At 31.6% G+C, this 18363-nt stretch overlaps 1 protein-coding gene across 23 annotated transcripts in view; it reads right to left on the minus strand.

The window, feature by feature from the left end:
• The window catches only part of LOC139513699 (dnaJ homolog subfamily B member 6-like), a 36005-nt gene that overhangs the window by 17210 nt on the left and 432 nt on the right, over positions 1-18363 (minus strand). For 4 of the 23 annotated variants that reach the window (XM_071302428.1, XM_071302417.1, XM_071302437.1 and 1 more), the window contains exon 2: positions 3965-4082. In XM_071302428.1, the coding sequence (XP_071158529.1) occupies positions 3965-4029 (65 nt within the window). In that variant the 5' untranslated portion in view covers positions 4030-4082. Of the gene's footprint in view, positions 1-3964; positions 4083-4300; positions 4414-5227; positions 5634-9426; positions 9532-10895; positions 10943-11509; positions 11702-13144; positions 13283-18363 lie in introns of those variants that run through there. The other 19 variants (XM_071302438.1, XM_071302431.1, XM_071302418.1 and 16 more) reach the window with 17 other exon arrangements.

Raw genomic sequence — 18363 nt, forward strand, 5'->3', positions numbered from 1 at the left:
ACAACTTTAAAATTTTGATGGATTCAGTCGAGGATTATGCCAGGCAATGGGCTAAGCGCGAGAAGGAAGACGTAGACACACTATCCGAATGGATAAAGGCAGTGAGGTCCTTAATACAAATCAGAATTAAGAAACTGAATGGGTCCATCAATGCCCATGCTACGTCAATTTTTAAAGACCCAAATGTTGCTAAACACCTATCCGACCTCCATGATAAATATGTTGTTGTCCCCGCAGACAAAGCCCCAAATAACATCGTTTTTGTCTGTAAAAGTCATTACATTAATTGCTTGATAAACGAATTAGGTATAGACAATTCACTTGGAAACTCAACATATACCCTCACGACACTTACCAAAGAGGAAATCCTGGATAATCATAGGTCTGTTCTTTGTTCCTTTGGTATTTCAACCAAAGATGAAGAACTGGATCTTCCATCACTGTATTGGATACCTAAACTACATAAGTGTCCTTACAAACAGCGGTATATTGCTGGGTCTTCCAAGTGCTCCACAAAACCTCTTTCTAAATTATTAACATCCATTTTATCAGCAATCAAAGACGGGCTTCAAAGTTATTGTGAAACTGCCTATTCTAGAGGTGGCGTGAATCAGATGTGGATACTTAAAAATTCCAAAGATCTTTTAGAGTACATACAATCTAACTCTCTTTCATCTTGTAACAGTATTAAAACATTTGACTTCTCTACTCTTTACACAAGTATTCCACATTCCAAACTTAAAGACAAATTAAAAGAGTTGGTATTACTTTGCTTCATAAAAAAGAATGGCCAACGTAGATACAAGTATCTTGTCTTAGGGAGGGATAAATCCTACTTTGTAAAGAATCACTCTGATTCAAACAAAAAATTCTCTGAAACCGATATTATCAAGATGCTTGATTTCTTGATTGACAACATATTTGTTACGTTCGGAGGACGTGTTTTTCAACAGACTGTCGGCATACCAATGGGAACAAACTGTGCCCCTCTACTTGCTGACTTGTTTCTTTATTATTATGAGGCTGACTTCATGCAGGAACTTCTTAGGAAGAAAGATAAAAAGTTAGCAATATCCTTTAACTCTACTTTCCGCTATATAGATGACGTTCTTTCACTAAACAATTCAAAATTTGGTGACTATGTGGAACGCATCTATCCCATCGAATTGGAGATAAAGGATACTACAGATACAGTTAAGTCAGCTTCATATCTTGACTTACATCTAGAAATTGACAATGAGGGTCGGTTGAAGACAAAACTTTACGACAAAAGAGATGATTTCAGCTTTCCAATTGTGAACTTTCCATTTCTAAGTAGCAACATTCCAGCAGCACCTGCATACGGGGTATATATCTCTCAATTGATACGATATTCCCGTGCTTGCATTTCCTATCATGATTTTCTTGATAGAGGGTTACTGCTCACAAGGAAGCTATTAAATCAAGAGTTCCAAATGGTGAAGTTGAAATCATCCCTTCGTAAATTTTACGGACGCCATCACGAGTTGGTTGACCGTTATGGAATAACCATTTCACAAATGATATCGGATATGTTCCTCACGTCGTAACTACAATCCCCTTCCCTTTCATGAATTTGACCTACCGAATTAGACTATTTACCGGATTTGTAATCACATAAGCAACACGACGGGTGCCGCATGTGGAGCAGGATCTGCTTACCCTTCCGGAGCACCTGAGATCACCCCTAGTTTTTGGTGGGGTTCGTGTTGTTTATTCTTTAGTTTTCTATGTTGTGTCATGTGTACTATTGTTTTTCTGTTTGTCTTTTTCATTTTTAGCCATGGCGTTGTCAGTTTGTTTTAGATTTATGAGTTTGACTGTCCCTTTGGTATCTTTCGTCCCTCTTTTCATAGTCATCCCAATAATACCAGCAAGTTAAATATGCATTTCTTAGTTTATATTACAAAACAAACTGGGTATACTTTACCCTAAAAACTTAAAGATACCAACATTGCAACTTAAGGATGTTTGCTCCTCCATTTTTTGATTTTTTGCCAGATTTTCGGAATCCTCTGGTTTTATCCATGTATTGTCATTAAAAAATTTTGCCCACTAACCCCTACTTTTCTTTTCATAATTTTATTACATAAAGTTTAAGAAGCCATTTTTCAAAATTTTATAAAATTCTTGTTATTTTTTCATAGTTTTTGAAACAAATAAGGTGCCAATGTTAAATATATGAAAAATCTAGAGAGAATTATTTCCCGCCAAATTTTCAATGGCTTATATCTCGAAAATGAGCACACGGACCCTCCATTTTTTTCTACTTTTTGAGTTTCTTTATTAATATACTATCAATTCATAATAGTCTTTTGAAAAGCTTGTTATTTTTTAACAGAGTTGGCTTCTATCAGCAACAAACCAACAAATAGTATAATGTAGATTCCTGTAAAACCAGTACACACACAGGAAATCAGCCAAATGTTATGTAATACTATTTGTCTGCTCATCATTACTTGTCACATCACCTCACAGCAACAATCATAATTACAAGCTTTGAGGTGACATTGATTTATACATCTTGGTCAGTACAATCTTATTTGATTGGTTTCAGGCCATTATAATTTTCTGCATACATGCACATGAATGTAACTCTATGTCAAGTATCCTACTTTGATTGTTTTTGTTTATTGTTTCATTAGGAGGCTCCATTGACCTTAACCTCTAGAAGTAAATTTAAAGAGTTTTATTATTATCATGCTAGTTGATTCACAGTGTTTTCCATCCAGCCACATTTTATACCAAGAAAAGATTAAAGAAGAGTCCTTTGAAATATCCAAATAAGGCTAAATGAAGAAAAAAATTAATTCTGTTAATATTGTTGTTAATCTTTTACCAAATTAAACCTCAAGCAAAGGAGTAGGTCCGGTAAGGACTCATTTTGGCCTCAAATTTCAGTTTCATCTGAAGAAAGATTTTGACCATTTTTAAACACTTAACTGTCTATTTCACTTGATTCAATTAGTTTATGTGAAAGATTTTAACTGATTAAGTCATTAAAAACGATCCGATTGAAGCTCAAATATGAAAAATCTCTCAAATATGCCAAAAAACGTCACTTTTCAGATTGTTTTTGTCAAAAATGAAAGTGTCCGCATCCGTGTTCATCCACAACCTTTATATATGTTATGTATTATCATAAAAAACTTACATTGCAATATTAAGGATGAACACAAATGCGGCCACTTTCGTTTTACACGGAAACCGTCTAAAATTTAACTAAAATGATAGAATTTTGAAGATTTCAGTAATTTAGCATGACTTAATGGTGCTACAACCCGATATATGTGCATTGTATTGTCAAAAACAGCCCATATTTATGTAGCAGAAGCATTCAACTGTCCAATAAATAACTAAAAGTTTACATTTTAACAATTTTGTAAAACTGTTATATTTTTGGGCCAAAAAGGGGCCTTACAGGACCTACTCCTTTCTGTAAATTCATTGATGTACCATAGCAAATATGACAGGAATACTAAGATGAGAATATGTTAATGTAATAAGAATATGCATCAGTCTTTGTACAAGACAAACTGGGTAGAGATGGAATTTACTGTAACTTGCTAGTTTACATGATGAAAGTTGACAAGAAGACATGTTTCCCTACCCAATCTCTGCACCATGTTCTTAGTACAGAAAAACATATACCATTTTTCAAGTATTTGAATTGACTCTATTGAACTAAGAAGATGAGTAGGCTAATACCAGACCGTCCAATACTTTTAATGATATGGATGCATTTATAACCACATTAACTTTTGGCAACATGGCACTTTCTTGCATACTAATATTGTCTTTAAACATCCAACAATAAATAAGTAATAATGAACAGACATGTTTACATAAAAAGCACTAATTAACTCTATTTTCTAATTAGCTGTTATTTACAACAATAGTACACTATAATAATCTTGTATTGTAGGTGGTAACTAAGAATACTTACGCCTTTTTAACATCGGTTTCTGAAGAATTTTTAGAAATTCCTAACACTTTGTAGTAATCCACCATTTTGATATATCTGTACACTATTTACAAAGGGGGGTTATAGGGTAGGTCAAAGCCTGCAAATGGAAATAATAACTGTCTTTGTAATGATTATAACAAACAATTCTCATATAAATATTGTAATGTTCTTTCCATCGAAAGGACTCAAAAAAAGAAAAATATAACTTGTTTTCTGTTGAAGTGACTAACTAATCATCAATTATACATTTCTATAGTCCTATGTCTATCTCACATGAAATTTGTTAATAAAAAGCATCTGTTTGTACATTTGTACATTTGTGTATTTCAATGTCTATTTGACTTGACCTTCTTTTACAACACTACATTTCCAAATAAATGTCCAGATTCCACCAGTATGTCTGGTAATAAAGTTACCCTGGTAATCTGACATAGGGAAAGTGTGATGATGAGTTTTACCATTGATGACTGGATATAATTGTAAATCATGCTTTTCTGCACTGTTTGTGATATTGCCAAGGAGTATTTATAGTGGCAATATCAGAGTTAACATGCATTGATTTCTGAAAACCTTGTGAAAATTTATAGTAATTATGAACAGTATAAAATAAAGAAGATGCAGTTTAATAAATTGCCAATGAAAAAACTATCCACCATAGAACAATAGCATATTGTTGATTCAAATCTTATCATACAGTTAACATGTCTAATATAAAACCATAATGTGCTTAAAGATCTTAGACACACACTGAACACCTCTCTTACAGTCCTCAACAAGAGACATGTATACAGACTATATTTTTAAATGCTCCAATTGTCTTCAACAAAAGACATGTGTACAGACTGTTTTAAAAAAAACTCTCAAGTGTCTTCAATAGGAGACAGGTGTATAGACCATAGGTCAAGCTCTAAAGTCTAAAGGATAAATTACACAGACATTACTTTTTTGAATTCACAGGAAAAAGGAGCAGAAAGCTGACCATTGATAATATAATTTCTTAACTCTCCTGCTATTTTCTAAAGTTTATCGACAAGGTAAACAGTTGTGTTGATATACATTCTAAGGTAAAAGCTGTCTGCTGGTACATGTATATATATACGTGTACTTCAATTACTACAATATCTATTTTTTTTTTAGATCCATTGAAAGTTAGATATCTCCGTAAATGTAAATGACACAGATTTAGGACAGATCAACTTCAAGTAAACACCTGTCATAGTAATATCAAATATGCCAACTAACCTGTCAATCTGTAAAAATATGGACAACTCTACTTTCAAAATAAACAATTAAAATGAATTCCAACTTCAAACTACTACTTTAAGCTTCAAAAACCATCCTTTACGTTTCACTATATGACACAGAAATAATCAATGAATTGCGACATACATAAACTGTTTTATAATAAAATATTATTCATAACACTACAAAAACATCATGAATCAAAATACAATAAAATCCCACATTAAATAACTTACAAGCGGGAAATGAAAGTTGTAAATGGAGGGATCAAATCTACTGTACACCGTATAATGTCCTTCCTGGTCAAGTGTAATAATGTACATTTAACACAAACTGAAACCAAATTCACAGAATTTTTATAGGTCTTTACATAGATTTTTTTAGTTATTTATAGAACCTACACAATGAATGTGGAAATTAGCTCAAGCTGGGACTATTAGTATAATAGTCCCAGGCTAAAGAAGTCTATTATATCTGAATAAATGAGGCATACAAACATTATATTACCTTTAAATCATAATAATAAAATTATCTCTTACAATCTTCAGGAACAGATCTTAACCTGTTATGTATTATTGTAAGGCAAGAAATACAGAACTGTTATGAGAAAAATGCTGGGGTGGGGGTCTGGGATGCAGCTGGAAATTTGTAAAATAAGGTCTGGTAACTCTATTGTAATCTATTCAATGATACTGTAATGCCAGTGTAAAACCTAATATTGGTCAAAGGTCAGATTCAGAAACTTAAAAGCTAATCATGATCAAGGAGAAGATTTGGCAACATAAAGCTCATTAAAGTCAGGGGACAGATTCAGCAACTAAGACAAGGAGAAGATTTGGCAACATACGCTCATTAAAGTCAGGGGACAGATTCAGCAACTAAGACAAGGAGAAGATTTGGCAACATACGCTCATTTAAGTCAGGGGACAGATTCACCAACTAAGACAAGGAGAAGATTTGGCAACATACGCTCATTAAAGTCAGGGGACAGATTCACCAACTAAGACAAGGAGAAGATTTGGCAACAGAAGCTCATTTAAGTCAGGGGACAGATTCACCAACTAAGACAAGGAGAAGATTTGGCAACATAAGCTCATTGAAGTCAGGGGACAGATTCACCAACTAAGACAAGGAGAAGATTTGGCAACAGAAGCTCATTTAAGTCAGGGGACAGATTCACCAACTAAGACAAGGAGAAGATTTGGCAACATAAGCTCATTTAAGTCAGGGGACAGATTCAGCAACTAAGACAAGGAGAAGATTTGGCAACATAAGCTCATTTAAGTCAGGGGACAGATTAAGCAAATTAGACAAGGAGAAGATTTGGTAACATAAGCTCATTAAAGTCAGGGGACAGATTCAGCAACTAAGACAAGGAGAAGATTTGGCAACAGAAGCTCATTTAAGTCAGGGGACAGATTCACCAACTAAGACAAGGAGAAGATTTGGCAACATAAGCTCATTAAAGTCAGGGGACAGATTCAGCAACTAAGACAAGGAGAAGATTTGGCAACATAAGCTCATTTAAGTCAGGGGACAGATTAAGCAAATTAGACAAGGAGAAGATTTGGCAACAGAAGCTCATTTAAGTCAGGGGACAGATTCACCAACTAAGACAAGGAGAAGATTTGGCAACATAAGCTCATTTAAGTCAGGGGACAGATTCAGCAACTTAGAAGCTAATCATGGTCAGGTGCCAAATTCTGCAACTTGACAACTGGACCTCAAGAAAAGAGCTCCTTGAATAAGTTGTTAATTTACACAAACATTTAGAAGAAAACAAATAACTACACATAACCTTTCTCACTCTGCATCTCTTATGTTTAAATAATTTATGACACATCCATCATTCCATAATAACAATGAATTAGTGCCAAACATCTGACAAACAAGAAGACAGGGATTGAAGGAAGAAGTGACATACAACATTCTATAGGACAAACATGTCATCACTATGGGTTTATAAACAGGAAATGTTCTATTATTACTACTGTTTATGTAAGAACTGGAGAAGTAAAAATACATGTAGCAGATATTGGACAATTTATCAACAATATTTTTTAAGAAATTAACCAAAATGCAACAATTCACAAAGCTTCTAATTCAATGGAAATAAAACCTTTATGGAGTCAATTGACAATTTCACTCCTTTCACTGATTTGTTGATATAATCTTGACAATTATTTCTATAGTTTACACTTTGCAAATTATGGCTGTACTATAATCCTCGTCTCATGGGTTTTCGTACTATTAAGAATGCAATGTGAGGGCACAATTTCCATTGAATAAGCATGCAGAGTACAAATTCATATGATATACAAAATCATGATCTGACAATAAATCAGGTTTGGGAATTTTGTCAGAATTTTGTTCTGACTCCTTGGTTTTTCATACAAGTTCAAAATCAAACTTGATATGTGTTTTGATGTAATAGGCATTGTGTATAAGTGTTTTAACATTTGGTTGAGTCAAACTTAAGTTATAGGACAGAAACATAAAATTCAGCAATTTTTCAAGTTGTAAAGGGGCACAACTCTAGAATGGTAAAAGTGACACCACTAACATTCAAACTTGATCTGTGTTTTGTGGTAATAAGCATTGTTTACAAGTTTATAACATTTGGTTGAGAAAACTAAAGTTAGAGAACAGATACCTTTTTTGGGACGTATGGAGGTATGGACATGCAAGTGTAAAACTAAATGCCCGCTCTGCTATAAAGGGCCTCTGCTTTAACAAGGCCATAAAAAGAAAAAAATGGTAAAAGTTGAAGCTCATTAAACTTAAAGGTGGATTGAGATTTTTAGGTCATGTTGACTTATTAAAAGATCTTGGTGTGCTGATAGTTGTTTTCACAGGAGGGAAGAGCTACAGTCTGGATAGCTATATACATTCTACACCATTTGTTTCCAGATCCCCAATTCAAAATGAAGTCATATATTGGTACTGTAGTAACATGAATCCATCCCATAATAGGTAGTATCATAATACAAGAGGGAACTAGTCAAACATTTGCTCTTATGATTCACTGATGAAACTAATCATCTTTAAAAACTATATACAATGTATAGATATATGATTAATCTTATTAACTTTTCTTTTAATGTCTAAAATCAATCAAAATTCTCTAAACATTAATCAGGAGCATTACCTCAGAGGGGCCTAGTACAGGAAAAACCAATCGGGGGGGGGGGGGGGATTACCTTAGAGTGGCTTGTTACAGTAGAAAACATTTACACACAAGTTTCAATATACTTCATTGGAGAATTAACATTCTATAACATAATTATATATATGTTACTTTGTTTCCAATATTCAACAACTTTATAATCCTTTCAGCTTAGGTTAAAAGCTTATTGGGTGATTCAGGAAGCTGGGGTTATGAATAATCTTCAATTACAAATCTTTAGACAGATGTTAAGAAAATTGAAATGTTTTAACTTTATGAGCAATTATGTCCACAGCTGGTTCTAACTAAAATCTTTTGTTGAAGAGATAATCAAAGAAAAATCAAACATTAATGTTAATACTTGGCTACAGTAAAGTCAGTTCATAGAGAGAGATGCATTTCTTACAACTATTTCCTACATTTTGATCTGTTCATGGTACCCCTCAAGTGATGTTGTCAGTTTCATTAAACATCTCAATTAATGCCAGTATCCTACTCAAATGTAATCATACAACATCAGAATTGATCTTTTTATACAAGAAATCTTTCAGGTCATTATGCTTGATTAACTTTTTTCTGAATAAATGAAATTCTTAAAAGCTGGAAATTTTAACAATTATAATAGAATCAATTTAATCCATCTATTTAAAATTCACATTTTTTAAATGTCTATTTGGCAAATTCAAGTGATTTTTTATAAATTCCGATTATTCAATGTTTACAACTAATATAGATTTATCAATGTACATCTAGAAAGAATTTTTTTTAAAGGGCATACTTTACAGTACATTAAATAATTTTTGTGAGCGTTTGAGATTGATGGAAGTTATAAAAGAATTTTACTGAAGAATGCTCTTTTAATACTCGATCTGTCATTTCATGGGAAGGCTGACATGAAAGTAAAGGTATCATACAAAATATAATTAAATCTGATATACAGGCAATAATAATTAAGGTTAATTACCCATGTATATCGATTCTCTTTGATGTTTTTATCTACCTGGGTAAGCAATTAGATCAAACAAATTCTTACCTGTAACTGTGTCACCTTGCTTGATAGAATACACACTGATGAAGATTACATCAGACAGTTGGGGGAGTATGTAACTGTATGTTTAATGGTGTTGACAACAAGGACAATTTAAATTTAAATATGTCTATTAGGCCAATAAAATGTCTTTATTTTGATCATAACATTGACTAGTCACTTTTTATCAGATGTAGGTGTTTAATATTAAATGTCAAAATAATACACCACTAAAAGCCTTTCTTATATACATTATATATAGACTGACACCTGTCTGTTGTTTGTCCATTGTTGAAGGCTACATATTGACCTCTCAATATTGCTGGTTACTTGTGTTGCTGTCTCATTGACATATTCCCACCTCTTCTTTTAATTATTGCATGGACATTTGCTCAATGGCTTAAGATGGTGTAATGGAAGCTTTCAATGCCCAGCATATTAAGGACAATAAGCGGTTAATGTTTTGTGGATATACTATTTTCAAGGTTATTCCTAACACCTTAGCATGTTTACCCCTTATCATAATTTGATGTATCAGCAGCTACTGAACTTTTATATGTGAATAAACTAAAAGTCAAAGACTATCTATGATAAAACAAATACCATTGGTGGATTTAAGTCGGGATATATACCTCCCTCCCTTTTAATAGAGGAAATAAAAAATATTTGCATAAAATCCTCCAAAAAAATTTAGCCTCACTACCTTATTGTGTCTTACTAAATTTTGTATGGCCTCATATAAAGTTGTACTTAAAATTAAATCTCTTGTCACTAAAACTTGGCACAGTGTTCCCCTATATTTAATCATGACACTAAGAAAACGTGTCCGAATAAAGTGAATCTTGCCAGGAAATAAACACCTTCAAATGTGTTACGTCACTGTAATAAATTATCCCTTCTCCATATATACATCTTCTTTTCACACCTAATTATTATAAACATACATTAATACTGCGTATTTAAAAAGACTATTTTTCTAATAGATCAACTTTACTGCAAAATACTATCTACTTAATTTACACCATTGTCTGTGGTTTAGATAATAGATTGCTTAAGGTTTAAAACAAAAATAAATCCTTTTTATTAAGATAATTATGACATACTCTAACTTCTTTAAAAACCAACAAAAAAACTGTAAACCACAAATTACATCAATATAGATGTAAATGTATGCCCTAAAAACCATTAAAAACTAAAAATAAATGGATAATTTGTAGTATATATGTGAATTTAGATATATACTATATAAATATAGCATCAATGAAACATGGAACTGTATTGTTTAATTTTAGAACTAGCATTCTAGATGAGGCTTTTGTCAACCCATTAAGTGTCTTCATAGACATATAACATTTTGAACGGACCAACTAATCACTAAGGATTTTTGCCTTCTTTCAAGTTTCAACAGACCAAGTAACTATATAACTAAACATACATTTGACAGTCATGACAGTAATATAAGACTGACTACTTACATTTAGAAGTCAAATGGATGTACTATGCATCAATCCTATAAACACTTAGATTGGACTTTATAACAATTGAGATGAGATGAAGTATGTTATACAATGCTGACATTTACTATTAGGAAAACTGACAGCAATTCTTACATTTATATTTTATTTATTTACTGTTTCTACATATATATTCATATGACTTTTACTTTAATGTTTTCGATTTATATAACTATGAAATTATAGGGAAACTCTTAACAAAAGCATTTTTTTTTTTAATTTTGACGTTAGAAACTTAAGCAATATGATGAACTATGGTTAGACTTTGTTTACAGCAAGTTGACTGTTTCTATCCTGTATTTATTTGTTGTCAGATAATATCATCTACATTGTCAAAATGTTTGTAGCTGTTAATATTTGTTTCAGGACTAAAGACAATTATTATTGAGTAACTTTCTAGAGAATAACTCAAAAGTAAATCATACTAATATGCGAAATTAAAAAATACCATTATTTTTTATTTTTCAAAACCAAAATGTCCTAACTAGTAAAAGGGTCTCAATAGGCTTCATATTATGATTATCAATATCTCTTGTCTTACAAATACATGTACATTAATACTAAATATATTGTACCTTATGTATTTCAGTGGCCCAAGTTCATGTTGCTTGTGATTAGTTAAAATTCTTGTCAAATTGTGATAAACATTTTATGATTAATCACTGATTGAATATGAAAAGCACAGCTATATCCTACACCTTGAACTTATCGTAAAACCTTTGAGTGTAGAGGATTGTCACTATTGAAAACAGATTCACTTCAATAATGCAGTTGACACAGATACAGTGCAGGAAATGTAAATGTTAATTATATGTATCTACAGGTGTCATCCATACAACATCAATTGTACAATAAAATTTACACCTCAAATAGAAAAGTTTAAGCATGATTACTGAAGTGGAAAAAATATTTTTAACTTTGAAAAATATGAAATATTTGCAAGTTGAACACTTTTTTACTACTTTCATTCAGTTTTAACACTACATCAAAATCAATGTCGATCTCTGATTTAGCAAATAACTTTCTTGCATTTTTTTTTATATCAGCTGTTTATAGTAAGTATAACTTTGACCACCTATGTTATAACCTAAAATCAATAGGGATCTTCCTTGCATTATAAATTACACAGTTGCAATCCCATATAAAGTATCAGATAAAGATAACAAAATGACTGATGGGAAAGACTGACAAACAGATGGGTCAAAACATAACAACTTTATAGTGAAGATCTTACTATTTTTTGAAGGCTATATATAATCAATGGCCTATGATTTTCATTTGGTCTTTAATGCATAGTCCTTAAAGAACATGTAAACAAAAACATATAGAAAGATTATATCATAGGGAACATGTGTATTAAATTTCAAGTTGATTGAACTTCAATTTCATCAAAAACTACCTTGACCAAAAATTTTAACCTGAAGGGGGACAGACAAACGAACTGACAAACAAACAAATTACAGAATGAAACCATAAATGGGGCATAAAAATCCATGAAAATTGGTGTCCCACAAATAATATTGAATCAGCTGTAGTTGTCTCACTGGATACCCAATCTTTTTAATTCTATGCATGAACTATTTTTGAAATCTGGACTAGTACTATTTAGAGAAAGTGAAAGATTAACTTTAAGTCATACATGTATTGTCCTCAACAGTTATTGTTTGTTTTTGTCTATATCAATAAGTAACATACTGCTAGTGAGTTGGTGACAGTGCAAACATATTAAACCCATCTGAACAGTAATTTGCATTTGAGTGTTCTAACTAAACTAAAGATGTCAACACATTAACATATATTCAAAGTATTGTATTGTTCAGACCAATATAATTGTCATTTGTTTTTGGGTTTTTCTTCCAAAACCTTTACACTAAGATGAACATGATAACACACACAGAAGGATATTGTTATCTCACCACACGGTTTCCTAAAGCTATATATATATTATGTACACACAAAACATAGGTTGTATGATTGGGAAAACCAAAGAACATCCAAAGGTGATTGGAAAAAAACACATAATACAATTTGTAGTCAATTATTAAAAGGTACATCCTTATTATTAAATCAAAACAATAAATAATGAAAAAATTTACATTTGAGAGATGATAATCCAACTTGTTTTAAAACAAAAACAAACATGAAGTGATCCCTTAATCCTTTTAATTTATGTTTCTTATTAAAAAAAATATAATTAAAAAAATACTTACATTTTGTTTTAAAAATATCACCTGTACTGAGGTTAAAGACAGAAAAACAAACTCCTAATTTAGCAAGCTCTGACTCACATCACAAACTTGCTACAGGCACAGAGGTAAAGGTGGGGGAGGTTACCATGGTAACAGATTAACCTGCATAGTTTCTATTTCACAAAATTGCATTTATCTAGTTATAAGATTGATAGGATCATAAATTTGTTTTATTGATAGTTATGTTGTTTTCCTGATGCTGTTTTTAGATGTTTGTTTCTGTTACATCATGTACATTTCATACAGGTAGAGGAATAACAAAAACAGATAGTTGTCATTATCATCTAAAAATAAAATTCCATTTTCAAAGATAGGCAAGTTGCCTGGAATTTTCTATTCATAACTTAAATGTGTTAAAAAAATAACATCTTTAATTTGAAATTCCTTTTGATTTTATCATGGCATTATGTTTATGAACACAATGAGGTGTTGGTATACATCACTGGCATGACTGGGACCAGAACCGTACTGTCTTCTTACAATAGGTATTCAACAGATTTTGATTGGTTGGTGGTTACATTAATAGGGGCACAATGAATCAGAATTAAAACAATGATAAGATTTCATTAAATTCATGAACCTTATTTTGTAAAACCATATCAAAACAAATACATGTACCTATCGTTCTGTTTTACTTTCAATTACTTTGCCACTTAACAATTTTTGCAATATTTGTGACTAGATTAAAAAAAAAATCCTATGTCAGGAAATTGAGAAAAAAAAATCCTCAAACAATTCCATAATAGCAGATGCACAACTTCAACATATGTGCAATCTTGCAGTGAAATTTAATTTCAGAGAGCTGGCTTGAAAACTGTGCGAGACAGACATAGAGATTATTATTGGTCCTCTCACTGTCTGTATCATTCTGCTCAGCTTCTTATAAAATTGCATATTGCAGCTTTGTAACCTAAAATATGTTGAACCGGTCTTAATAACTTTGACTGAACTTATCACTGCAGTCTATTAATTTAACCGAAATTGATGAGTTAGACCTGAACTAAGCAAGTCATCTACCAGTTTGTTGGTGAAACAAATTAAATAACTTTATTAAATAGGAAATTTAAGGAATGAAATCAGAATGAGATGCTTAATAAAATGATTTATAGTTGAAGCATAAAATAAAGGTCATAAAGGTCAGGGTGGTACATTTTGTACTTTTCCTAGATTACAAAAAAATTAAAACTTTCATGAATGTAGCATACTTGTTTTATTGTAGGGTCACATAGCACAAGGTGATTTGTTTTAAAAAATGTATGTTGATCAGTCTATGCAAAAAAAAAATATCAGCTACTTGCTAAATCTGTATTTTTAAGATTTTTCCTACATACAAATTTTATCAAATTTTTACTAGACTTGGGCATAGGGGTTTTGGCTAAAGGTCCAGACCATAACAGTTGGTGATAGTTCTTTTTTTAACAATTCTTCAGACTTGTTTATACACTCAAAACATTATTTATAAAGAGGCCTTATTAGTAAAATTAAACATCCAGATCTATTTCATAAATTTTTATTTCAGTGAGAAAAAGCTTATTTTAAATAGCTACTGATATGTTGTTTGTCCTCTGTCACATATAATCTTCACAGAATTACTGTATTTAAATTGGATCAAAATTTGAAACCGAAAATTCTGCAACACACATAATTCAGGAATTAACTATATCAATATATTTTTGGGCAGCACTTCAGAAATCAAAGAGCTGAATAGCTCTGAGGGGAAAGATGGCCCTTGTCTCTTCTTTTTTTTTTTGGGGGGGGGTATCTTTTGATAGTCTTCATATATAAAGAATGAAAAAAGAGAACAGCTAGAACATGTAGAAAGGTTGACAATATTGAAGTCAATTGTTGTTTAATTTAATTTTGTTTCCTTAGTATGATTCAATTTGGACCAAGAGATCTGCATCTTCTAAATCTAAACATTCGATTAAAGTTGATAGTTAATTATGTAAAATTCAACTGATTTCTGTCATTTAACAACAACTACAATGTTTTCTGAAATCTTAATTGTGTACCACTGAACTGAATTTTCCATTTTTTGTGACAGTACTCTAAGATTTTTAATTTTTTTCTTAAGAAAGTTAGGACTGAAAAATCTATTTAATTTCAAATTTCCATTGATAAAGTTCCCAGTTACAACTCTCATCACAGGGGTACAGGTACTAATAAAAAATAATATGATTGATGTAAAATGTGTGAAGCTTGTTTCCAGATCCTACATTTTGAAATATTTGTAAATTTCATGAATAAATTATTATAGGTTTAAACTATAAAATGCAACTTTTTAAAAGAAACATTTTTTACCATTACAATGATTTATTTGTTGGTACACACAATTTAGTTTTAATGGAAGACTACTAATCATATACTAAATGTCACATTTTCAAGTTTTATTTTAGTGGATAATTACTCATCAATTGAGGTGCTCCTGATTTGGAGGAAGATTCACAGAACAGAATTTTACAGAAAAAATGAAAAAAATTGTTTCTCTCCCCGATCTCATGTACATGTATCTCCACGACCCTTGTTTACTCTGAAAGTTGTTGACCTACAAATTAAAGTATTGCATGTTGATGTTTGAATCATCTACAGCAAACATAATTATGTTTAAATTTAACAAATAATTTACAATTAGTGCACGAACTCTGAGAATGATTTAAATAACCAGTGAAGAATATCCCTGCTTCTTCATAGTGTGGCATTCCAACAATGACGTCATTATAAAATATAATGTAGGTTGGATATATTTAGAATATCTCGTCACTGATTTTTCCGGATTGTAAAAGAAACGTAAATAGTGTAAAAGAGAGCTCAAAATACGATAATTTCGCTAGAAACAGAAGGGAAATATGTAGAAAAGTATTTAAAGTCAATCTTTTCATTTGTGTGTTTCCTTCTCATCAAGCTCAGTAAGATTTTTTGGGGGTAATCACACTATAAAAACAAAATGAATGATGTGAGGGAATGTCACTCTGGTCAACCCCATATGGGATTGACGGCTTGAAGCCGTCTTTCCCCCAAAAACAAGCATATTGTGAGTATTGCATGGTATTAAATAGTCCCAATCTGGTTAAAAAATTTATAAGGGTTCCGCGGAACCCATTGTCCTGTCTACTTTTGCTGTTAATCACACACTCAACAAAAATGAAGAAAAAAATCAACAAAATTATTCCTCTCGATACTATCTTTTGATTGTCAGAAGCTTCTGTTCAAGTTCGGTAAAATTCCAGGCTAGTTTAAGAAACTTAAAAATGTTTTAACAACTTTAACTGCAGACTGTATGTAATGTTAACTAGAAGAAAAACAAGCTTCTGGCCAAGTTTCGTACAATTCCAGGATAGTTTAAGAAAGTTATTAAAATTTTAAAAACTTTAACCACAGATTGCATGTACATGTAATGGTTCCGAGCAGAAAAACTAAGTCCATTTATAAGTAAAAAAATGTAAAATATGGAAAAAATGGAATTTTATTTTTACAAAATTTACTCCTGGATACTATCTTATGAACATAAACAAGCTTCTGTCCAAGTTTGGTAGAAATCTACAATGTAGGATATTTCAAGAAAGTTATTAAAATTTCAAAAACTTTAACCACAGAGTGAATATTTGTGGACGCCGTCGATGACACCGATGGAATGTAGGATCGCTGTCTCGCTTTTTCTTCTAAAGTCGAAGGCTCGACAAAAATCATTGTAACGGAACAAATTCTAACTTGATCTTGTCATTGTGTGAACGATTACTCACATTACGAATTTACGATCAGGTTAATTTGCTCTTTCTGCTACATTGTAGCTCTCCATTGTAAATACAAATTAATGTACCTCATAAAAGAGACAACTAAAAAAAGCGATCTATAATAACAGGGTCAATTATGGGAATTAGTTAGACATGGAAAATAAGCTACACATGGGTCAACGTAATTTCAAATTATATGGGGACAAAGTCCCCAATAACAGTAGAAAATTCAATAAAAAAAAAAAACGGAAAAATTTTCCCGATATTTTCATTGTACTAATGAACTCAAAATAGTTCAATTTTTTTTATGTCATGTTTTGAATTCCTGCATCTGCGCAGAAATCTACAATGTTCTTCCTTTTTCCGGTCTTGTTTGCATGAAATTTTGAGTAAAATATATATATTTATCAGTTTAGTATAAAATAGGAAGGAACGCAATATCAATTTCATTTTTTTAATAATTCCTTGATATGAAAAAACGTTACCTAATGATAGCGTTTCTTTGTTAAAATTGCATATGACGTCATAACTTAAATAACGGCACAACTAAAATCCCTAACAAGAGAACCAAAATCGGAAACATTACGGTATTTCCGTTTCGAAATTAAGATATGTTTGAATTAAAATAAAATCATAGACTTCGTTCCCTTTCACAGGTAATGCCTGCCTCATATTATACATTTTACAGACTTAAGAGGTATTGAGTGAAATTAAAGTATACGGTGCAGTCCGGTGTATCCGCTCACCTAAGACTTATGACTTCACTTCATTCAACTGATAAAACCAATAAATGAATAATATTATGTGAACACATTCATAACATACTTTTATTTCATAAAATCTTCTGTTTGTATGGTTTCACCCTCAAGATTTTGTGTAATATGTGTCCAAAATTAGGGAAACCCTGTTCTGAGAGTTCCTCCAATGTCCGGTGATTTCGCGCATGCCTTCCAAAAATAGCTTATTTTAAAAAAAGAAAAGATTTTATACTACGAAATATAGCTGAGTTTGAACCAAAAACACTGCCAAGGATGCAGAGCAAAAATCATTTCAATCTGATATAAGTTTGACTTAAATAAAACAAATTTTATCTGATGATGTATTTTTTTTTAACGGAAATTGGCCAAATATGGCAAATTACGGGATTGCAGTTATTAATTAACTCTTGAACTTATCAATTTTATTCTTTTTTATCCCTTCAGATGGCTAAAACAATAACAAGAACGATTGTGTTTGTGATACTGTGTTGATATGACAAAATAAGCTAATGCGCGATATCACGGGCCGCGCAGACACCGGGGACTACTCCACTGTATATTCATCATTAAACACCATTTCAAAATGTTCAATGCATTTCAATAATTATATAAGTTGGTACAAGTTTACAATGGTATGAATTTACAGTGGTACAAGTTAGCAGTGGTACAAGTTTGCATTAGTACAAGTTTT

Source organism: Mytilus edulis, chromosome 2 (assembly GCF_963676685.1).
Source record: "Mytilus edulis chromosome 2, xbMytEdul2.2, whole genome shotgun sequence".
Classification (NCBI taxonomy): Eukaryota; Metazoa; Mollusca; class Bivalvia; order Mytilida; family Mytilidae; genus Mytilus; species Mytilus edulis.